Raw genomic sequence first — 25,696 nt, forward strand, 5'->3', positions numbered from 1 at the left:
CTCACCTGCACGGCGCCAAACACGCATACGACCATCATTGGCACCAAAGCAGAAGCGACTCTCATCGCTGAAGACGACACGTCTCCATTCGACCCTCCATTCACGCCTGTCGCGACACCACTGGAGGCGGGCTGCACCATGTTGGGGCGTGAGCGGAAGACGGCCTAACGGTGTGCGGGACCGTAGCCCAGCTTCATGGAGATGGTTGCGAATGGTCCTCGCCGATACCCCAGGAGCAACAGTGTCCCTAATTTGCTGGGAAGTGGCGGTGCGGTCCCCTACGGCACTGCGTAGGATCCTACGGTCTTGGCGTGCATCCGTGCGTCGCTGCGGTCCGGTCCCAGGTCGACGGGCACGTGCACCTTCCGCCGACCACTGGCGACAACATCGATGTACTGTGGAGACCTCACGCCCCACATGTTGAGCAATTCGGCGGTACGTCCACCCGGCCTCCCGCATGCCCACTATACGCCCTCGCTCAAAGTCCGTCAACTGCACATACGGTTCACGTCCACGCTGTCGCGGCATGCTACCAGTGTTAAAGACTGCGATGGAGCTCCGTATGCCACGGCAAACTGGCTGACACTGACGGCGGCGGTGCACAAATGCTGCGCAGCTAGCGCCATTCGACGGCCAACACCGCGGTTCCTGGTGTGTCCGCTGTGCCGTGTGTGTGATCCTTGCTTGTACAGCCCTCTCGCAGTGTCCGGAGCAAGTATGGTGGGTCTGACACACCGGTGTCAATGTGTTCTTTTTTCCATTTCCAGGAGTGTATTTGAGAGTAAAATGAAGTTTATGGTACAACTTCACTAAAAGAAGGTACTAATTGATAGGTGACAACCCGATGCATCAAAGATCATCGTGGAGGGAAGTGTGGAGAGCAAAAACTGTACAGGAAGACCAAGCCTCAAATGCAGCAAGTAGGTTACGATGGGTCTAGATTAATGAAATTGTGCAGAGATGAAGAGGCTTGTACAGAATAGAGTTGCGTGGAGAGCTGCATTAAATGTGTCTGGAGCCAACAATAAACCATGAACACATTAATTGTCTTGGAGTCAAGATGGTTAACAAACTAAGGTTACATCAGTTTGTGCACAAGTTAACCAAAACACTCAGTTTTTCCTGTTTCACATTTTTAAATTTGTCTTGCTATTTTCTACTGCATAAGGGATTACTAGCACATTTGGCATATTTTTGTTTGATAATTTCCTCTGGCGTAATTTTATGGTGCATAAAAAAGTATTTATTTTGTGCAGTAAGAGAATTGCATTGAACCTGAAACTAAAAATCTTGCAGAGGCCTTTAACAGCCCTTGGGATTATTTCAGCCATTTGCCAATACATTTAGTATCTAATCATATTTGTGTTTAATAGTAAGAATGAATGTAGAATGAAATGTGGAATTCACAATCCAAGCTATAGAATTAAAAATAATTTCCATATCGATGCTATACTCCATCTAAGGTGCAAAATTGAATTCTATATTCTAGTGCAAAACTTAATAGGTTGCAGGCAAACATCAAGCCAGAAATTGGAAATGCACATGTATTTAAAAGTTTTTTCTTAGGTACTATTCCTACAGAATATTTGGACTTAGGGATCTAAATCCAAGTTAATACTACTACTACTGCTACTACTACTAGTAGTGTAGTAGTAGTAGTAGTTGTTGTTGTTATCAAGTAATCTTCAGTACAGACTGGTTTGATGCAGCTCTACATACTACTCTATCCTACTCTCATCTTCATCTCCAAGTAACTACTGCCTTCTGAATCTAGTTAGTGTATTCTTCGCTTGGTCTCCCTCTACAACTTTTACCCTCCATGCTGCCCTCCAATACTAAATTGGTGATTCTTTGATGCCTCAGAATATGTCCTACTAATCAATCCCGTCTTTTAGTCAGGTTGTGCCACAAATTCCTCTTCTCCCCAACTCTATTCAGTATCCCCTCATTAGTTATGCGATCTACCCATCTAATCTTCAGCATTCTTCTGTAGCACCCATTTTGAAAGCTTCTATTCTCTTCTTGTCTGAACTATTTATCGTCCACGTTTCACTTCCATACATGGCTACACTCCATACAAATACTTCCAGGAACAACTTACTGACACTTAAATCTATATTCGATGTTAACAAATTTCTCTTCTTCAGAAACGCTTTCCTTGCCATTGCCAGTCTACATTTTATATCCTCTCTACTTCAACCATCATCAGTTATTTTGCTCCCCAAATAGCAAAATTCCATTACTACTTTAAGTGTCTCATTTCCAAATCTAATTCCCTCACCTGACTTAATTTGACTACATTCCATTATCCTCGTTTTGCTTTTGTTGATGTTCGTCTTATATCCTCCTTTTAAGACACTATCCATTCCGTTCAGCTGCTCTTCTACGTTCTTTGCTGTCTCTGACAGAATTACAATGTCATCGGCGAACCTCAAAGCTTTTATTTCTTTTCCATGGATTTTAATACCTACTCTGAATTTTTCTTTTGTTTCCTTTACTGCTTGCTCAATATACAGATTGAATAACATTTGGGATAGGCTACAACCCTGTCTCATTCCCTTCCCAACCATTGCTTCCCTTTCATGCCCCTCGACTCTTATAACTGCCATCTGATTTCTGTACAAATTGTAAATAGCCTTTTGCTACCTGTATTTTAACCCTGCCACCTTCAGAATTTTAAAGACAGTATTCCAGTCAACAGCATCAAAAACTTTCTCTAAGTCTACAAATGCTACAAACTTAGGTTTGCCTTTCCTTAATCTATCTTCTAAGATAAGTCATAGGGTCAGTATTGCCTCATGTGTTCCAACATTCTATGGAATCCAAACACTTATGTGTGTATAAAATAAGTTTTAACTTTTTGAAAATATAGACAGCAGATTGTATTCTCTGGAATCATAAAAGTTGTCTAAATGCTTAATATGCCGAGTAAAACTGTGAGGGACGGGAAAAACCCACCGTGGTACAACAACAAAGTTAGGAAACTACTGCGAAAGCAAAGAGAGCTTCACTCCAAGTTTAAACGCAGCCAAAACCTCTCAGACAAACAGAAGCTAAGCGATGTCAAAGTTAGCGTAAGGAGGGCTATGCGAGAAGCGTTCAGTGAGTTCGAAAGTAAAATTCTATGTACAGACTTGACAGAAAATCCTAGGAAGTTCTGGTCTTACATTAAATCAGTAAGTGGCTCGAAACAGCATATCCAGACACTCCGGGATGATGATGGCATTGAAACAGAGGATGACACGCGTAAAGCTGAAATACTAAACACCTTTTTCCAAAGCTGTTTCACAGAGGAAGACCGCACTGCAGTTCCTTCTCTAAATCCTCGCACAAACGAAAAAATGGCTGACATCGAAATAAGTGTCAAGCAACTGGAATCACTCAACAGAGGAAAGTCCACTGGACCTGACGGGATACCAATTCGATTCTACACAGAGTACGCGAAAGAACTTGCCCCCCTTCTAACAGCCGTGTACCGCAAGTCTCTAGAGGAACGGAGGGTTCCAAATGATTGGAAAAGAGCACAGGTAGTCCCAGTCTTCAAGAAGGGTCGTCGAGCAGATGCGCAAAACTATAGACCTATATCTCTGACGTCGATCTGTTGTAGAATTTTATAACATGTTTTTTGCTCGAGTATCATGTCGTTTTTGGAAACCCAGAATCTACTATGTAGGAATCAACATGGATTCCGGAAACAGCGATCGTGTGAGACCCAACTCGCGTTATTTGTTCATGAGACCCAGAAAATATTAGATACAGGCTCCCAGGTAGATGCTATTTTTCTTGACTTCCGGAAGGCGTTCGATACAGTTCCGCACTGTCGCCTGATAAACAAAGTAAGAGCCTACGGAATATCAGACCAGCTGTGTGGCTGGATTGAAGATTTTTTAGCAAACAGAACACAGCATGTTGTTATCAATGGAGAGACGTCTACAGACGTTAAGGTAACCTCTGGCGTGCCACAGGGGAGTGTTATGGGACCATTGCTTTTCACAATATACACTCCTGGAAATGGAAAAAAGAACACATTGACACCGGTGTGTCAGACCCACCATACTTGCTCCGGACACTGCGAGAGGGCTGTACAAGCAATGATCACACGCACAGCACAGCGGACACACCAGGAACCGCGGTGTTGGCCGTCGAATGGCGCTAGCTGCGCAGCATTTGTGCACCGCTGCCGTCAGTGTCAGCCAGTTTGCCGTGGCATACGGAGCTCCATCGCAGTCTTTAACACTGGTAGCATGCCGCGACAGCGTGGACGTGAACCGTATGTGCAGTTGACGGACTTTGAGCGAGGGCGTATAGTGGGCATGCGGGAGGCCGGGTGGACGTACCGCCGAATTGCTCAACACGTGGGGCGTGAGGTCTCCACAGTACATCGATGTTGTCGCCAGTGGTCGGCGGAAGGTGCACGTGCCCGTCGACCTGGGACCGGACCGCAGCGACGCACGGATGCACGCCAAGACCGTAGGATCCTACGCAGTGCCGTAGGGGACCGCACCGCCACTTCCCAGCAAATTAGGGACACTGTTGCTCCTGGGGTATCGGCGAGGACCATTCGCAACCGTCTCCATGAAGCTGGGCTACGGTCCCGCACACCGTTAGGCCGTCTTCCGCTCACGCCCCAACATCATGCAGCCCGCCTCCAGTGGTATCGCGACAGGCGTGAATGGAGGGACGAATGGAGACGTGTCGTCTTCAGCGATGAGAGTCGCTTCTGCCTTGGTGCCAATGATGGTCGTATGCGTGTTTGGCGCCGTGCAGGTGAGCCCCACAATCAGGACTGCATACGACCGAGGCACACAGGGCCAATACCCGGCATCATGGTGTGGGGAGCGATCTTCTACACTGGCCGTACACCACTGGTGATCGTCGAGGGGACACTGAATAGTGCACGGTACATCCAAACCGTCATCGAACCCATCGTTCTACCATTCCTAGACCGGCAAGGGAACTTGCTGTTCCAACAGGACAATGCACGTCCGCATGTATCCCGTGCCACCCAACGTGCTCTAGAAGGTGTAAGTCAACTACCCTGGCCAGCAAGATCTCCGGATCTGTCCCCCATTGAGCATGTTTGGGACTGGATGAAGCGTCGTCTCACGCGGTCTGCACGTCCAGCACGAACGCTGGTCCATCTGAGGCGCCAGGTGGAAATGGCATGGCAAGCCGTTCCACAGGACTACATCCAGCATCTCTACGATCGTCTCCATGGGAGAATAGCAGCCTGCATTGCTGCGAAAGGTGGATATACACTGTAGTAGTGCCGACATTGTGCATGCTCTGTTGCCTGTGTCTATGTGCCTGTGGTTCTGTCAGTGTGATCATGTGATGTATCTGACCCCAGGAATGTGTCAATAAAGTTTCCCCTTCCTGGGACAATGAATTCACGGTGTTCTTATTTCAATTTCCAGGAGTGTATATAAATGACCTAGTAGATAGTGTTGGAAGTTCCATGCGGCTTTTCGCGGATGATGCTGTAGTATACAGAGAAGTTGCAGCATTAGAAAATTGTAGCGAAATGCAGGAAGATCTGCAGCGGATAGGCACTTGGTGCAGGGAGTGGCAACTGTCCCTTAACATAGACAAATGTAATGTATTGCGAATACATAGAAAGAAGGATCCTTTATTGTATGATTATATGATAGCGGAACAAACACTGGTAGCAGTTACTTCTGTAAAATATCTGGGAGTATGCGTGCGGAACGATTTGAAGTGGAATGATCATATAAAATTAATTGTTGGTAAGGCGGGTACCAGGTTGAGATTCATTGGGAGAGTGCTTAGAAAATGTAGTCCAGCAACAAAGGAGGTGGCTTACAAAACACTCGTTCGACCTATACTTGAGTATTGCTCATCAGTGTGGGATCCGTACCAGATCGGGTTGACGGAGGGGATAGAGAAGATCGAAAAAAGAGCGGCGCGTTTCGTCACAGGGTTATTTGGTAACCGTGATAGCGTTACGGAGATGTTTAATAAACTCAATTGGCAGACTCTGCAAGAGAGGCGCTCTGCATCGCGGTGTAGCTTGCTCGCCAGGTTTCGAGAGGGTGCGTTTCTGGATGAGGTATCGAGTATATTGCTTCCCCCTACTTATACCTCCCGAGGAGATCACGAATGTAAAATTAGAGAGATTAGAGCGCGCACGGAGGCTTTCAGACAGTCGTTCTTCCCGCGAACCATACGTGACTGGAACAGGAAAGGGAGGTAATGACAGTGGCACGTAAAGTGCCCTCCGCCACACACCGTTGGGTGGCTTGCGGAGTATGAATGTAGATTTAGATGTAGATATAAAGTCAAACAATGGAAAATTCAGGATGGGGCAGTAACAATATTATGAAAAGGATAGTTGCTACTCACCATATAGCAGAGATGTTGTGTTGCAGATAGGCACAACAAAAAGACTGTACTCACACACATATAACCACAGTCTCTGGCTGCAAGGCCAGACACAGATCTTGGTAGACAGAGGGGGAGAGAGAGAGAGAGAGAGAGAGAGAGAGAGAGAGAGAGTGTGTGTGTGTGTTAAAGGGGGGGGGGGGAGGTGAGATTGTCTATTCTGATGCAGGCGTGTTTGGCCAAAAGCTTTGTTGGAAAGTCTTTTTCTTGTTTTCGTAACATTGTGCTAACTATGAAGTAGTAGATAAAGAATTCTAATGAAACAGTGTAAGAAGAGAAACAGTAGCTTTTTTTCAAAGTAGCTCCTTTTCTGCTACTATATGTATTACCTGATTATTAATGCACTGAAAAAGTAATATGAAAGTTATTCCTATAATTAGCATTGTGATTAGGTTGGCAATAACTGCAACTGGTTGTTAAAATTTTTTACAGAAGCAGCCCACAATGGCTGTCTCTGCCTGTTCAGGTGTAACTTCATGTGTTTAACATAACCGGAGGCTCTCATTCTTTGTGAGATTTATTGAATACTAACAGAGAGAGCAAATGAATGAATAAATGAGCGAAAAGAATAAAGTGGCAGAGTTCTGAGTTCAAATGCATTGTATTGGCTGCACGGTTTTTTATAATGACCTCGTCAACACTCAACACTCCTGATCATTAAGAACCATTTTACATATAAGAGGTGTGTTCACAAAGTATCAGGAATTTTGTAATTTTGCTGGCTGTATTAGTCTAATTCATGTGATTTTTTTCATAGTTATGATAGTACACATTTCGGAAATGTATCCGTACACTGGAAGCTGTACTGGATGTTTAATATAGTGTCAGTTATAAAGAAAGTTACATGTTTTTGCTTAAGAGTTGTGATTACCAATTTGTTTTAAAAATGAATCAGAATTTAAATTGAATTTTCTTATAAAAATGGAATAAAATGTAACAAAGTTTTCAAAAAATGTTAATTATTACTTTTGGTGAGTCTGCTATGAGTAAAACAAAGATTTAGGCTAGGCTGTAGTTCAAGGTACTATGACGAACACTTGCCAGTCATTGCGCAGCCAGAGAATTTGGATCACAGTCAGAGTAAAGACACTTTGTCAAAATTTTAGCAGTAAACTGTTGAAGTATTTGTAACAATTTACTGTCCTCCAGGAAAGTTCTCATGCTCAAATTATTCTCAGGACCGAGAGCTGGCTGTAACACAAAGCAGAAAGCTTTGAGATGCATAACGAGTCGTGGCATATATATCAGAAAGATAGATCAGAGGCTACAAGACAGGGAGTATTCACTGCAGTTGAGAAAAACAACATCTCTATTGACATCAAAGTTGAGAGTGAGAGTGAAATTATCTGGTGGCATATAACAGGTCCAGGTGAAACCAAGTTAATTGTCGGATGCTTTTACTGGTCCCCAATTCTGTTGTAACAGTTCTAGAGTCATTCAAAGAATTTCTATGTTCAGCAGCAAGTAAATACCCACATTATGCACCACTAGTTGGAAACGACTTTAACCTACTGAATACAGACTAGGGTGTTTATGGATTAATTGGAGGGGGTACAGACAGACAGTCATGCAAAGTACTTTTGAGCACTTTTTCTGAAAAGTGTCTTGAGCAGCTAGTTCAGCAGCCCACACTTAGTGGAAATATGTTATACCTTGTAGCTACAAATAGGCTGGACTTGATTGACAACATCAAGATAGAAATGGGGACTAGCAATCGTGATATCATTATAGCAACTGTGATTAACAAAGGTAATAAATCAGTTAAGAAGGCGAGGCGAAGGTTTCTGCTAGAAATAGCAGATAAGCAGTTATTAGCATCTCATTTAGACGGTGAACTGACATCACTTAGTTCCAGTAAGATGGACATAGAAGAATCATGGGTGAAGATTAAGCTGATTATAATTCATTGTTTGGAGAATTATGTGCCTAGTAATTAGATTAAGGATGGAAAAGACCCATCATGGCTTAATAACGAGATTCGAAAAATGCTGAGAATGAAGATGCTGTTGCACTCTCAATTCAAAACAGAACACACACATGACGACAAGCAAAGGTAAAGAGAGATTCTGTAAAAAGGGTCCATGTGTGAAGCATACAACTACTACCACTGTCACATCTTAGCAAAAGATCTGGCAAAGGGCCTGAGAAAATTGTGGTTCTATGTAAAATTACTAAGTGGATCTAATGCTTCCATCCAGTCAGCTGCTGCCCAGCCTAGTGTGGCAGTTCAAAATAGCAAAACAAAAGCCAAAGTTTTAAATTTCACATTCAAGAAATAATCCACGCAGGAGAATTGTACAAACCTACTGTCATTTGACCATTAGACAGACTCCCATAAGGACAACATAGTAATAAGCATCCCTGGCATAGATAAACAACTGAAGGAGTTGAAAATAAATAAATCACCAGGTCTGGATGGAATCCCAAACCAGTTTTCCAAAGAGTATTCTACAGCACTGGCCCCTTACCTTGCTTGCATTTATCACAAATCTTTCGCACAGTGCGAAGTCTCAAGTGGCTGGAAAAAAGCAAAGGTGACTTCTGTGTATGAGAAGGGCAAAAGAACGGACCCGCAGAATTGCAATCTAATATACCTTACATCAGTTTGCTGTAGAATCAGTGAACATATTCTCATGCCAAATATAATAAATATTCTTGAGGCCAAGAAGCTTATGTCCACGAATCAGAATGGTTTTAGAAAGCACTGATCCTGGGAAACTAACAATGGATAAAGGACAACAACAGGCAGAGTCCATATTTCTAGACTTCTGGAAAGCATTTGACACAGTGCCCCATTACAGGCTGTTCATGTAGGTACAGGCATACGGAATAGGTTCACAAAATGGGTAGTAGATCAAAGACTTTTTATGTAATAGAACCAAGTATGTTGTCCTTGACAGTGAGTGTTCATCAAAGACAGGCGTACCATCAGGAGAGCCCCAGGGAAGTGTGATAGGACTGCTATTAAATGATAAAAGATTTGGCAGACTGGGTGGGCTGCAATCTGTGGTTCTTTGCTGATGACACTGTGGTGTATGGTAAGATGCCGAAACAACATTCTGTGGCTGTTTGCTGATAGTGCTGTGGAGTTTGGGAAGGTGTCATTGTTGAGTGACTGTAGGATGGGAGAAGACAACTTACACAAAATTTCTAATTGGTGTGATGAATGGCAGCAAGGTCTAAATGTAGAAAAATACAAGTTAATGTGGATGAGTAGGATACACAAACACACAATGTTTGCTTGACACAGTCACATTTAATTACTACCAGTCATTTCCTTTCCTGTTTCACTTGCAAATAGAATGAGTGAAAAACAACTGTCTATATGCCTTTGTACGCACCATCATACTTTATGTTGGAGGCAGTAGAATAGTTCTACAGTCAGCTTCAAATACCAGTTCTCTCAATTTTCTCAGTAGTGTTCCTCAAAAATAATGTCATCTTCCTTCAAGGGATTCCCATTTGAGTTCCCAAAGTATTTCTGTAACACCTGCATGTTGTTCAAACTTACCAGCAATAAATCTAGCAGTCCACCTTTGAATTGCTACGATGTCTTCCTTTAATCCGACACTTTCTAGCAGTACTCAAGAGTAGATCACACTAGTGTGCTGTATGTAGTCTCCTATACAGATGAACCACACTTTCCTAGAATTCTCCCAACAAACTAAAGTCAGCGATTCACCCTTCCTACCACACTCTACACATGCTAGAAAGGAAATGACTAGTAGTGGTATGATGCGCCGTATGGTGGATTGCGGAATATCAATGTAAATGTAGATGTAGATGTTTACAAGAGGTGTAAGTGTTTCCAAGAGGCAGTGAGGAAGTTGTTTATGAAAGTTTTGGACACCACAGCACGTCAACAACTGATAAGAATGTGGAAAAAGTGAGAGAAATAGTTGCTGATGATTCTTCCAGGCTGTATGGCCATGGTCTAAGAAACGTTTCAGTTCTTTCAGTTCCTGATGTTTCTTACAGAGCTGTGATGGACATCTCTGAAAGTGCTTCTGGTGACTCTTGATTTCCACTGGAACTGACTAGACACTGACTGACTTCTAGTCAGTTCCAGTGAGACAATGAATTTTATGAGCATGTTGACAATTACGCAGTAGGTAACCCATTAGGTCCTGGTAGCTCTAATTTTTGTATCATAAAATCTAAACAGTCAGCTCTTGAAAATGCAAATAAGAAAACATGTTGATGGTCTCAATTTGTTGATGATCATTCATGGTTTGGTCACATGGAGAAAAATGCTTTAGAAGAGTTCTGTTGTTATTTGACTGGTGTAAATATAAAAATCCAGTTTCCCATGGAGATGGAAAAAGACAACACAATATCCTTCTTGGATCTTTACTTATGACACAGGCTGGTGGAAGGTTGAAACTTAAAGTTTTTTGGAAAGTCACACATACACATGGATATTTGCATAGTAACTCCAATTACCACCTGCAACAAATGAGAGGCGTCTTCAAAATTATTGTTGACAGAACCAAAAGAATTTGCATGCCAGAATCCCTGGATGCTGAATTAAAACATCTGAAACAGGCTTTCAAGAAGAATGGCTATTCAGGCAAAGTAGTAGATAGGATTCTGCAACCAAATAACAGTAGGTAAAAAGGCAACAATGAACCACAGCAAAAGAAGAACATTAACACAGTTTTCTCTCTTTTATCAAAAAGTAACTGTTCAGGTCAGCAAGATTTTAAAGAAATATGACATCAGACCGATTTTTTGACCAGCTAAGAAAATATCTCACACACTTTGATCTGTAAAGGAGAAATGCCCTCCTCTGTCGGCATGTGGAGAATTCATGATTCCATGTATCTGTGGAAAGGTCTAAATTGGAACTACCATGAGAAGCATGAATACAAGATTGAAAGAACACAAAAATATTTGGCAACTAGAGAAAACAGAAAAATCAGCTTTAGCAGACCATCATGAAGTGAAGTATTCCAAAACCAAAATTTTATCTACTATGACAAACTATTATCCAAAACTATATAGAGAAGTCATCAAATTATGTAAGCATAGTGATAATTTTAAGAGAAAAGATGAAGCCATGAAACCCAATGATATATGGACAGTGGCACTGCATAATTGACAGATAACTTTTAATCCTTGACAGGTGACCATTGATGGTTGTGTTTTATCTCTGATGATTATTTCTGCTGATCACATGTAAACTCTACTACAGCCACTTTACACAATATTTATGTCACTTTTCAACATCCAGCTTGTCAGCTGGCAAGACTCAGCATTGCCAGGAGCATCTCCAAGGATATCCATCGCAGCTCTGAGCAAAACATCAGGAAAAGTTCCTTTGACGATGGCCATGCAGCCCAGAACACTCATCAGAAACTATGCTGACCGTGAAAGCCTTCATTGTGTGAGTGAATCAGGAGTTGTTGCTAATGTTAGCATACCAATTAGCTAATGGCATGAAATCTTTTCAAGTGTTTCACGTATGAAATGTGTGACTGAATAAATTCATGCCTAAAGTGTTGAATTTTGAGCAAAAACAGCGGCAAAATGAAGTTTCCCAGGAGTCACTAAATAAACTCAACAATGATGTAGAACTACTGAAATGTGTCATAACAGGCAATGAAACAAGGGTGTACAGTTATGATATCAAAACTAAGGCTCAATTATCCCAGTGGAGGCATTCTGGATTGCCAAGACTGAAAAAAGCTCAGCAAGTGCAGTCAAATATCAAGGTTCTGCTCACTGTTTTCTTCGATTTTAACAGCATAGTACATCATGAGTTCTTATTCAGAAGTCAAATGATCAGTAAGGAGTACTACCTATCAGTCCAAAACCTTTTGTGGGATGAAATTCAAAAGAAACACCTGAATTTGTTGTGAAATAATTCAGGGCTTTTGCTCCAAGATAATGCACCTGCTCATACTTCAGTGCTTGTTCATGAATTTTTGGCAAAATACAACACTGCAATCATGCCCCAGCCTCCCTATTCACCACATGTGGCCCCATGTGACTTTTTTCTGTTTCCACAAATAAAGAGAACCTTAAAGGACCACCGTTTTACAAGCTTACATGAGATTAAAAGTGCACTGCTGAAAGAGCTGCGTGATATCCCATAGATCGTGTTCCAGAAGTGTTTAGGAAATTGGAAGAAGCAATGGCATAATGGGGACTACTGTGAAGAAGATAACATTAATCTAGATGAATAATCAACATTATTTCCAATAAACAGAAATTCCTGAAAACTTTTGGACACACCTCATATTATTTACTCAGTCACCCACCCATACACTTTTCTCTGATGGCTAGCTTCAAGTCAAACACTTAGCACTTTGAGCACCTTTCCTCACAACACACCAGAAATACTTTATAGTGCATCTGCAGCTGATCTAAATTTTCACAATTTGTTCAGATTTTGCATTGCATCATTAAATTCACAAATGTGCAATACCCACTAATTATGCAAAATCAACTCACTTCACCACAACAACAAATGACAGCAGCTGCCCTTAAATTATCTGTGTCATCACATCAAAAGGACTGTGTTAAGTTAGGTAGACATCATCATTACTTTGATAACTCATGGAAATGTGTTAAGCATTTGGGTTTCCTAACACGATAATCTACTTCATAATAGTAGTAAAAATAGTTTTTGTGAAACTGATCATGTAGAATATCATCTTGATAGGAACTTCAGCTGTATTAAAACAACTGATAAATTAAATCTTTCATTTCCATAACAAGTTTTCAGACATCTGTTTAAAATCAACAGACAACTAATTTTAATCTTAAAACACACACACACAGTATATTTACATGAAATGTATTTACATATTTGTAGGTGCGAATATGGACAACTATCAGCTATATAATGGAATAATGACAATGAAAATTTGTGCCTGACAGGGGCAAGAACCTGGATTTCCCACTTATCACCAATGGGCAACTTACCATTAAGCTATCCAAGCATGACTCCTGGTCAGACCCATACTTCCATATGTCATCAACCATGTGTCTACAATCTGCTCTCACACATTCATCATGTGTATTCCCATACAGGGGAGACTTTAATTGAAATGTCGCTTGTTCGGCGTCAGCAGGTAAGTACAATATTGCAGTGCCTATGTTGTTCAGAAGTACGAGGCATGTATGTCCAAAGGAACATTGCATCACACTTCTGAAAACACAGGCACTGCACTATTGCAAAGTATATTTGTCCAGCAATAAGTCAATAAGGAGCAAAGTACTTGCCAGTCTTTACTACAACACCTTCCCCATGTGGACTTGGTGGAGGCCAACCTCCATAGTCTGTCCTCACTGGAGCTGCTGAAACATATTAAAACACTTAGTCAATCAAATACTTGATGCAAATTATGAGACACCATCAAAGCAATATGAAACTACACACACTTACAGCTTGCAGTTTCAGTGTTCTGCTTATTGAGGATGGATAGAGAACATGCCCCCTCATCTTCAACCAAATGACTAGCTGTAAAATAAAGGTAATTCTGTAGAGCATACTAAAACAAAAACTGAATTATGATGATCAGTGCATACAAACATGTGTCACAAAATCTATCACTGACAGAAAAGTAACAATTTGCTATAACGTTGCCAATTCACTATAACATTTTATAGTGTGCAAACACATCATGAATGTACAACTGTAACCCACAGCCGAAAGGAAAACCATGTATAATACTACAAAACATACCATGTAGAGTGAAAACAAGATCTTACAGTCAGTATTTAATATACATCTTTTATGCCTCCCACCAACCATGTGTTCATACAAATTAGTTTCTTTATTCAGTAACTAATTTAATCGCCTAGCAAGTCAAAAAAATAAATAAATAAATAAATAAAATACTGAGGATATAAGACACCTCTAACATCCCCATGGGTACCTGATATAGGAGAGAAGGGTGAGAGATTGTGGCGAAATAGAAAATAAAAAAATCCTACCTACATTAGAGTCTGTTACATAGCGCTTTTGGTAGGTGAGTCATTAGTGACAATTCCGATGGCATTTAGGTCCAAGTTTACTTGGGTAGAAAGAATAAAAGCTTCCATAATATCCTGGAAAGTTTTAGAAACTACTAGTACTCAGTAGAAGCTTCTACAAGGCATTAAACAGCAAATAATTCAATTTTTCATTCCTTTATCTTCTGAGAAAAACATTCATCTTCTTATATTTATATAGAAGCACTGGTGTTTACAACAGAGGCTGGAGAGTGTGAAAGGTTAAATACGTAAGCGTGCCATTCTGACTTATCCGCTAGTTGCCTTCTACACACAAGAAGTTTATTTTTTGTTTCTTGATTACACTTTTTATTTCAAAATGATTGATTTCAGGCAATATTGCCCATCTTCAGATCTACTAGATAATAAAAATAAATTACAATTGTGTCCTACTCTGCGTTTACAATATCACAACCAGACTTCACTAATTTGATTACTCCTGATATGGTAGATGATGACCATAAAGGGAACGCATGTGTGTGTTATACAATTTTGTATCTTATTATATAGAAAAAGATTTTAGTTTATAATGTTGTAAACACTAGATTAGAACCCAATTGTAATTTTTTATTGTTTAAATGATCTGAAGATGGGTGACATTGCCCAAAACTGGTTGCTTTGATACAAAAACAGTGATCAAGAGACAGAAAATGCTTGTTTTATATAAATAATGATTGCAGATAGCTCCCTGTGACAAGTATGTCTAGTTTGCATCAACAACATATCATGCTATCAAATTATGATTGATGATGGAGCATCAGAGGCTTGAGTACAAGCTAACACGGTGGGAAGGATGGGTTAGGAAATAAGCAATGTCCTTTCCAAATTAACCGTCCCATTATTTGTCTTAAACAATTTAGGGAAACTGCAGAATATATAAATCTGGATTGTGAGATAAGGTATTGAACTATGGTGCTCCTGAATGTGATTCTGAATGCTAAGCAAGATGGTACATCAGGCGACAGGATTTTCAATGCATGCTTCCTCAGCGGCCGCATCTGCTTCTTTACTCCCTTGAATTCCAGTGAAACTTGTAAACTAGCAGATTTACATTTGTTTCTCAGCTTTTGTAAGCAGAGATAGGTCCTGAATCAACTACACACCTTTACCTGCTGGTTATATCTGCCATACAGCTTTAAGAAAATTCGGGAAGGTGAAAGAAATTTTTAACTTCACAGCACCAACACCTACAAACTGTTTCAGCATCCTCAAGATAACACATAGCTAAACAACAAATACTGTAAATTTATCTGGTAAATGGATCTTTAATGTACATACTGTGAAAACCAAAAGGCAGCCAGGAGTGTCCCCACGGTTCACCTCATGTGAAAATTGCCACATAATTACACTGTGCATTTAAAACGTCATAGAATAGTGAGTTAAACAAATGTCGACAAGTACTGCTCAATTTGTATTTCAGTTATTCTAAAATAACTCTAGGCTTCTGTAGTAGCCCAGGTGTAACTTAGCTCCAGCTCTGGGTTAAGGCCAACATTTGTTCCCACACCAAATACCACTACATCCTGAATGGCTCTTAGCTTGCCATCATTTTATGAAAATCCAATGTACAGTAGGCAACATGATGCTCTAGAATGCTAATAATTCTGTAACAGATAAGAAGCTTTAGGTCTCACACACATAGAAGAGCACACATTAGGTACTGATCTCAAGCATCAACACAACCTCTTATGTTGCACAGAGTCTATTAACTCCAGATATGTTAGTTTTGGTCATATGTAAACCAACTACATAGCTAGAATCACATAAAAGCTTTGTAAAAGTGGAAAAGACAAATCTCCTACACAAGACCTGTGCCTAAGGCTCTTCAACATATGTAGTGCCTATTATTATCTTACTTTCAGATCCCTTGGTGGTTGTAAGCAGAATGGTTCAAGAACATTTTGTATGAAAATGTTGGCCAGCAGAAGTGTCACATTGCAGCAACAAGTACAGGGATGATATTGTTTCTTTGTGCAGTCAACTATAATAGCAACTGCTTGAAACTATGCTACCATGACTCCACCAATGGAAACCCATAAGGTGGAGACTACAGCATAAGATAACCATTTAGCTTAAAATCTGTTTCCTGTCTCACCTCACATACCTTGAACTAAGTAATTTGCCATAGAAATACAAGAGTCTGTTTAGCAGTGAGGTTTCTCCTTTATTTTATTCTTCCACTCTGTTGGTGAGCTTATGTAAACTGAAATATTGGGAGAGAGGCATTCTGGTTCACTCAGGAAAATCTCAAAATTAATACTTTCATCAGATGGTCATCAACTGCTGTATCAGAAATAGTCAAATTAGTGAGGTCTGGTTGTTGTGAACCAGTTTCTCTGGCCTATGTTACGATTTTTTTTTCTTTTCCCCCTTTTGAGGATGAATTTTACAACATACCAATCCGAGATACATCGACTCTTTTTTCTGCATCTCCTTGTATGGAATACAAATTGGTATTGGGCATTGGGCACATAGATACAATCCACATTTGCTGGTGATGCAGCAGAGGTGAGCGACTTTCAGAAAGTGCATCTCTGATGGAGAAGTTGCAGATACACATGCTTTTTTCAGCTTTCACCACTGAGATCTTCACAGAGGATTTCCTTACATTCATTACCTATTTGGTAACAAATGCATATTACTATGTGACTGGTGGTGGCTCAAATAAGCCCCATAGACTCTACAGTTTCGAAATAAAGTATTCACTTAGTGACTAAAGAAATATTTGACATTTAGCTGCAGTGGGGTATTCACATATTATTAAGTTAAAGCCAATGGCTATGGTTTTTTTCTGTTGTAATGTGATGCCTAATCTCAGGAACTACTGTCGGGATTTTGATTCAGCTTTCCCTAAAAGATGTACTGATTCATTAGGAAGGTTTGGGAATATAATTTATTACTGGTGTACCAGACAAGTTGTCCAGCTGTTGGTACTTTGTGCTACCCACAGGAAGCTGGGATGGGTCACTAACTTTACATTCAGCATTTGAGAATGGTACAAGACTGAAACCAGTTACTGGAAAATAATAAATGTTGACAGTGCAACTATAGTGGAATCATGGGTTTTACTTTTTTAACATATAATCACTTTCATATTTCTCTTGCATCTACTTCAGCCCATTCAGCCATCAGGTCTTGAGTGTCTAAACAAATGGGATCTCTGCAATTTAGTCACTGAACATTTATTGAGCATTTTGCCTTTTGATCAGATTAGATTACATTCCGTAAAAAGATTTTGATACTTTTTCAAATGGCCCTTCTTTTTTAAATACCAAGAAAAGGTTCTGTAATACTGTATATTTTGTCACAGTTTATTAGTGCTGCTGTTCTTTTATGACTGTCATCCAAGGATCACTTAGTAGGTTGTGGGTTATAACACAAAGTTGTCCTGGAACCCCACAGTTTATGGCAAGTACTATCAGTGCAATATTATTAGATGCATAGCACAAACAAGCAGTTGTCTTAATAAGTCTGAAGACAGTTTAATTAGTTACATGTTCCATAGATTATATTCCCAATAAGAAACACGATTTGGAACATGCCAGTTGAATAAAAGATTGCACAGACAATTAAAAAATATATTTATATGGTTACACGCTGGCCATTTACAGGTTTGTAATCAGCTACTTAATTCTATTCAAGAATTCATCTGTGGTAAAACAGTTAATACAGAATAAAAACTTTAATTTACATAATTTACAATGACATTGGTAACAAATATTAAAATATCATGACTATTTATAACAAACCTCATTAACGAACATTGCGCTTAAAAGAATATGTTTTGGGTGAATGTTGTCCCTTTTTGAACTTGACTGCACAAAAAACATTCCATCATCACATCCACTGGTGCTTGTCGATACATGTCTAAAATTTATATTTACGAAAAGCTAGTGACATTAACAGAATCCCACTAATAAATCCCAGGTTGGGCAAACTGGAACTCAACCATTGCTGACACAGCTGCCCAAGATGCCTGGTATCGTATCACAAAATTTGACACGTGGTAAGATTTACAAAATGACATTTACAAAATGACCAACTATGAAAATAAACTGATCACTTCAAAGAGTAGTTCCATCATCTCTAAACTATTCTGTAGCATGAATTACCCCATACTCTCCAGAGAAATGTGACTTAAATAGATGGTGCACAGGCTCAGATACGTGAAGGGTGGGAAAAAAAATCAGCCATGTCCTTTTCAAAGGAAACATCCCAGCATTTTGCCTCAAGTGATTTAGGGAAACCACAGAAAACCTATATCTGGATGGTCAGATAGTGTACAAATCACCATCCTTTCGAATGTGACTCACCTGTTTTAACCACTGCGGCACCTCGCTTAGTTTCAGAAAAACTGATCAACTGTCATAATTGCCAAGCAATGAACTGCTTCCTGCTACTTGATTATCTTTGTGCTAGTATAAAATTTAAAAATGTTATGACATTGGTCCTCTGCATTACAAGTGCAGGTCTATAACATTGCAATTTGAGGAAGCAAAAGTTTTTCGGTAGCCTGTAAATACTGAAATGTTTGCTCTGTCTTAGACTTTAAGAGCTTGTTAAATGTATTAAATATTCTGGGTACAATTAACTCTGTAGGAAGGGCTACAAACAAAAGCTTCCTTAAGACTTCGCAAAACAGAATGTTATTCTCTATCCTACTTTTCCCCACGCCACACTGATACAGAAAATCACTGATTATTTTTCACATACAAGCAACTGCCTTACCTTAACAGGCATTGGTTTTGTTTGTTCAACAGCTGTCAGAGTCAATACGACCAAAATTCAAGTTTTCTGCAAGGCACACAAGCACATCGAAGATAACGGTTCACCACTGTTTCTCTCTCTCTCTCTCTCTCTCATACTGCAGAATTACCTGTAGGAATTCAAAAGCATGTTGTTCCCATTACATCAATGATTCCATACTTGCTTTTGATGAACAGCTGGAAGGAACAGCAAAATGTACCTAGATAAATACCATATAAAAGTAACTGTAACCTAACCTTCAGTTGTTCCAAGAACCACAGTGGGATTCACCATCTTCTTCTACATATTTGCATTTACAAGGCTCTGAAAATGTGTACCACATAACTATGAGTATCCATTAACAGGAAGCAGATGAATGGAAAATGTAAATTTAACCACAAAGAATGATTGTGCTTGAGGCCCACATTTCTTTGTAAATTTTCTCATTATTTGCAACCATTCTCTGACACTACTGATTAGTGTCTACAAAATTTTAAACTGATATTTGCATTAATTATAAATGTATATTCTCGTCAAAGTGAAGTTCTGACTAGACAATCATTTGAGATGTCTCATATGCCGAAAAACCAACATCTTTCCTATCCTTGTTTGGAAGGGAAGTTCTTCATTCTTGTGAATTCCCAAGACTTATTTGAAGAAGTCAAATACAATTAATTATGCCAATAAACTGCCACACTGTGTCAAAGTGTCATCTACTCACTTACTGAATTGGCTAGACATTCGACCCAGAGCCAGCTTTTAATATGTTTGCTGCTTCTGAAACTATAAAGCATCAGCTTTGTATTCCCAACAGAGTCTTGTTCTGACTATGTAGTATCTGGGAATGACATGGGAATGCCAGGATGATTCCTTAAAAAAGGTCAACAAAATTCTTACAAATTCTACTACAACTTAAGTGCATCATCCTTCGATGTTTGATGAATATTAAACTCTAGTAGTGCTTCCTTTCCTCAGCAGTTAAGAATACTATTCCTATGCAACATGCCATTTCCATTCCACATTTATTTTGCCTTGAATGCCTTCTTCTATTAGTCTAATCATCTAAAAAAACTTATTTCGACTCATACAGAAATTTCAAAGAATTTAACTGTACACTTTCCTGCTAAACAATCAACAACACCTCTTCAAAATAATGTAGTGTATTCCTTGACTTGTCAGCCTGAAGAATGCAAATTATTAAAAGTTTTACCTTTCTGCTTCCCATTCTACACCTTCCTCCCGATTGTTTTCTCTCTGCCATTGGAACTTTTATATGCAGTACAAGCTTTGTATCTGGCAGTGATTTAGATTCCTTGGATAGCATGGACGTGGACATGCCAGAGACACTAAGGCTGTGAGCAGCAGCTACGGGCTGCTATCTTAAGCAGAGCCACCGTCAAGGTACACACATCATGAGGTGCCACCAGGTGGTGACTGACTGCCGCAGAGCCTGTGGCTCGGGCTCACAGTGTGGGTTACTACTTGCTGCACTTTGTAGCTATCCACACTGGGCTCTTGCACTGTCAAGTTGACTTAGTTTGTTTCTAGTCTCAAATGGTTACCGATTTGGAACTGTTGTATTGCTATGCCAACTTCACTATGTCCCGGACTTGTTAGCGTCTCATTCACTTCAAAAACACAGTCCACTGTGGACTTGTTGGAATGTGTGTTCATTTCCCAGTGGTTCTGTGTACCCACTGGAGCAAGTGACAAACACTTTTTACCTACACTACACAGGACAGAAAACCAGCGATAAGGAACATCGTCACCATGCTGTTTCATTTAGTGAAGCATGGATCCTGAGTTTGTCAAGTTGGAGCAGCAGCAGGAACAGTAAACATTGTTGTTTTAGTTTCTCTAAAATCAATAACAGATGACAGCTGATGTTTCCACAAACCCCCTCCCCCTTTATCATTCACTTCGTTCGATAAGGCAAGCAAGAATTGGTAGGTCTATTAATGGTGTTTAGAAGTCAAACAGATGATCTTGAATGCCATTGTGCATTTTTACAGTTGCCTAGTGATGGATAAATTATGCCCACTGCCAGGGACCCCTGTAGTTTGAAGTTTTCTGAAGTTTACAGTTTGTTGACTGAATGCTACGGTCACCAAATGTACATAACTGCACCAAGGCTCAAGTTCAATCAGCGTTGTAAACAAAGTAAAAAAGCCTATGCAGTGTGGGCTGCTGATTTGCAAGGATTAGCTCGCAAGTGCTGTTTTGCCTGTCGAAAGTTTGGCACATCTTATGCAGAGTCTCTAATTTAGGACACTATAACTCACCTGGCTCCAGATCATGAGGCTAGTCCAAAGTCTTCAGAAATATTGGAGCCTACTTTGAGTGCTGTGTTAAAAACTGCTAAGGCATATGAAGTGACTGCCTCAGCATAAGCTCTGGCAATTCTTCTGGTTTCAAAATGGTTAGTAGTATTAGATGTAGTCATGCTCTTTGATCAACTGATAACTCTCGGTCAAGGTCACAATCTGGTTCACTGAGCTCTTGTGCATCTGGTAATCTGGTGCCATGGGATTCAGTAGTTAGTCCTTCCTTACCCTCTGCATTGGTAGATGCACAAAAAGACAAAAGTGCTTAGTTCTCTATCAATATGCCTAAAGGGAGTGATGGCTCCTAAAGAATTTTCCTCCCCATCATACGAGAACCACAGCACAAGTCCTGCCATCAAATCATGCCTGGAGTGTGACCCCCATCATCACTGGCATCACTGCACATACCGTGATGTCATCCATTTCACTTGAAAGTGTATGCCTTGAAAGTGTATGCATCAGCTGCAGGGCAACAAATTCAGCTGATAGCATGCTGCGAGCTATCCTGCCACTGCCAGGGACAACAGCAGACAGGATGCAGCGTATGATGCCGGAACTGGATGTTGATAGGGTGATGGTAGACTTTCGGTTGGACACCAGTGCAGCCATGTCCCTCATTAATGGATAATCTTACTGGCATATTGGCTCCCCACCATTGCATGCTCTGGTGGAAAGTGGCAATGTACAATGGCCAGTCGATCCTGCTGCAAGGTCAAATTGTGATGTAAGCTACATACAAAAATGTAGCTCAGCAAATAACCTTGCTTGTAGTTAATTCATGGATGACTACTAACATTTATGGTTTAACTTTCGCACTATTTGGGTTTCAAATTCGGGATCAGAGGAACCTAATTTCTAATGTGATTCCATCTGCAGGACTGGGTGCAATGTGTGAAAATTTCAGACTGTTGTTTGAAACTGAGGCAGTGCTATGAATTTTCAGGGACACATCTCTTTGAAGCATTCAGCAGTAGCACTTAAGTTTTGTAGAGCTTGTCCAATATTGTTTACCATGTGTGAACAAGTTAAGGCATAACAAGACAGTTTGCAGAATCTTGGTGTTATCTCCCCAGTCTTGTCTAGTCAGTAAGTGACAGCTAACAAAACTGTACAAAAGCCTAATAAGTCACTTTAGATCTGTGTTGATTTAAAGTCTACCATTAATGCCCAGACTAATGTTTATCTCTACCCAACCCTGAGGGAAGAGGAACTCTTAGCTAAGTTGGTTGGAGGTCACACTTTTTCAAAAGTTGATCTCACTGATGCATATCTTCTGTCACCTCTTGATGAGCCCATGTAACAGTTTCTGGTGATTAATTTATCATGTACAGATTGCCATTTGGGGTCACTAGTGTTCCTAGATTTTTTAAAGGTGTCTAGAACACCTCATTCAGGACATCCCTAATTGTGTCAATTATTTGGGTGATTTGTTAGTTACGGGAGACATATCGGAGCAGCACTTGTGCAATTTATGACTGTTGTTTGAGTGTCTGCTGTCAATGTCCTATGTTGTCACCTCACCAAGTGTAGTTTCTTCCAGCCAAGAGTCAAGTATCTGGATTACATATTACATCAAGACAGACTTACACCCACACATGACCATGTGACTGGCATTATTAATTTATCGAAGCCTAAGAATCTTTGAGAATTGCAGTCTTTTCTGGGCAAAGTCAATTATTATGGCAAGTTTATTCCAAATGCTGCTCATATTTCCCACCCACTTAACCAGTTACATAATAAGTGTGCTCTGTTTATGTGGCCAGAGGTGTTTGTGCAACTTAAGAAGTGTCTTACTTTGGGCCCTTGTTTGGTGACTTTCCAGCTGGGCAAAAGGTTTAACACTGGCCACTGATGCATCTGACTGTGGTGTTTGTGCCATCCTGTGGCATAAATTTGCCAACAGCATGGAACAACTTATCGTACTTGCATCTAAGATATTGAACTCATTGTACTAAAATTACACTCAAGAGCCAAAGAAACTGGTACACCTGTCTAATATCATGTAGGGCCCCAGTAAGCATGCTGAAGCACCACAACATGGCATGGCATGGACTCAACTAATGTCTGGAGTAGTGCTGGAAGGAACTGACACCATGAATCTTGAAGAGCTGTCCATAAATCCATAAGAGAGTGAAGGGGAGGAGATCTCTTCTGAACAGCTCGTTGCAAGGCATCCCAGATATGTTCAATAATTTTCATGTCTGGGGAGGCGGGAGTGTTTAAACTTAGAAGAGTGTTCCTGGAGGCACTCTGAAGCAATTCTGGACATGTAGAGTGTTGTATTGTCCTGCTGTAATTGCCCAAGTCTATCGGAATGCACAATGGACATAATGGATGCAGGTGATCAGACAGGATGCTTACATATGTGAAACCTGTCAAAGTCATATCTAGAAGTATCAGGGGTCCCATATCACTCAACTGCACATGCCCCACACCGTTACAGAGCCTCCACCAGCCTGAACAGTCCTCTGATGACATGCATGGTCCATGGATTCATGAGTTTGACTCAATACTCATACAGTACATCTGCTAGGTACAATTTGAAACAAGACTCATCTGACCAAGCAACACGTTTCCTGTCACCGAAGTCCAATGTTGGTGTTGACGTGCCCAGGCAAGGCATAAGGTTTTGTATTGTGCACTCATCAAGGGTACACGAGTGGGCCTTCAGCTCCTAAGGCCCATATCGATGATGTTTTGTTGAATGGTTTGTATGCAGACACTTGTTGATGACCAAGCATTGAAATCTGAAGCAATTTGGGGAAGGTTGCATTTCTGTTATGTTGAACGATTCTCTTCAGTCGTCATCGGTCCTGTTCTTGCAGGATCTTTTTCCAGCCGCAGTGATATTGGATATTTGATGTCTTACACGATTCCTGATATTCCCGTTACTCTTGTGAAGTGGTCATACAGGAAAATCCCCACTTTATCGCTACCTTGGAGATGCTGTGTCGCATCACTCATGTGAAGGCTATAACGACATGTTCAAGCTCACTTAAATCTTGATAACCTGCCATTGTAGCAGCAGCAACTGATCTAACAATTGTGCCAGACACTTGTTTTCTTATATAGGTGTTGCCGATCGCAGTGCCATATTCTGACTGTTTACATATCTCTATATTTGAATACACATGCCTGTACCAGTTTCTTTTGCACTTCAGTGTATTTGCAGATTGAAAAAGAGGTTTTGGCCATCATTTATGTTGTGTGGAAGTTACATGTCTACCTCTATGGTACCAAGTTTCAGATAGAACAGTAGAATAGCTGCAACACTGTTAAAGTTGTCAGAGGCTCAGAGAGGAGTTCAATGTGCATTTACCCAATAATATAAAATATCTGACAGGTAGCAAAGTAAGTTTTAAATCAAATTTAAAGTCATTTCTCCTGGACAACTATTTCTATTCCATTGACAAATTTCTACTTAAAAGTTGGTATCCAGTAAATAAAGTAAATAAACTGGTTTTTAAGTGTAGTTGCTCAAGTAGGAATAAAATGACAATGTATTCATTAATGGTAACACTAATCATGTATATATATCCCATTAACTGACTCATTCCACATCATTTCAACAAAAGAATCGTTCAAGCTATCTATGAAACATGTAACTAACATTTCTTAGTAACTGCACTTATGACATCTGTTACAGAACTACCATGCAACACTCTACGGCCAATGCCCTGTTTCGTTTGCTGTGTGGCCCTGATGCCAATTTTGACAGACATGAAATGCTGTGTTTTGCATTGGACATGAATCAGTGGCACACCACTGGTCGCGGGCAACGTGGCAGCAGAGAAAAGTTGAGATTTGCTCCTTCAACAGGTGTTGTCCATGGTGTGGCGGGCCCGACTGAACATTTGCCTAAAGATGTGGACCCAGAGTGGTGTCGTTACTTTTCCCACAGGCACAGACTTAATGTTATGGAAGGAGTCATGTTGTTAGTCGCGGATGACATGGAGCATTAGGTGGTAGTCCCTCCCACACTCTGGCTCTGCATATTACAACTCATCCACACTGCAGATTGGGGAATGTGCCAAATGAAAGCGTTGGCGCAGTGTCATGTGTACTGGCTGGGCATAGATGTTGCTGTTGAATGACAATCTGCAATTGCTATGTCTGTGTGCACAACCAGTCAGCCTCCGCACAGTGTTTTAACCTGTGCGTCCACCCTGACCATCCATGGCAAAGAGAACCCACAGATTTTGCCAGCCCCTTCCAGGGAATGG

General features: G+C 40.5%; 1 protein-coding gene across 1 annotated transcript in view; it reads right to left on the minus strand.

Moving 5' to 3' along the window:
* The window catches only part of LOC126248840 (uncharacterized), a 413,487-nt gene that overhangs the window by 95,402 nt on the left and 292,389 nt on the right, over positions 1–25,696 (minus strand). The window contains exons 10-11 of the mRNA XM_049950258.1: positions 13,796–13,870; positions 13,633–13,707 (exon numbers count right to left, since the gene is read on the minus strand). Of these exons, the coding sequence (XP_049806215.1) occupies positions 13,633–13,707; positions 13,796–13,870 (150 nt within the window). The remainder of the gene's footprint in view (positions 1–13,632; positions 13,708–13,795; positions 13,871–25,696) is intronic.

Source organism: Schistocerca nitens, chromosome 3 (genome assembly GCF_023898315.1).
Source record: "Schistocerca nitens isolate TAMUIC-IGC-003100 chromosome 3, iqSchNite1.1, whole genome shotgun sequence".
NCBI lineage: Eukaryota > Metazoa > Arthropoda > Insecta > Orthoptera > Acrididae > Schistocerca > Schistocerca nitens.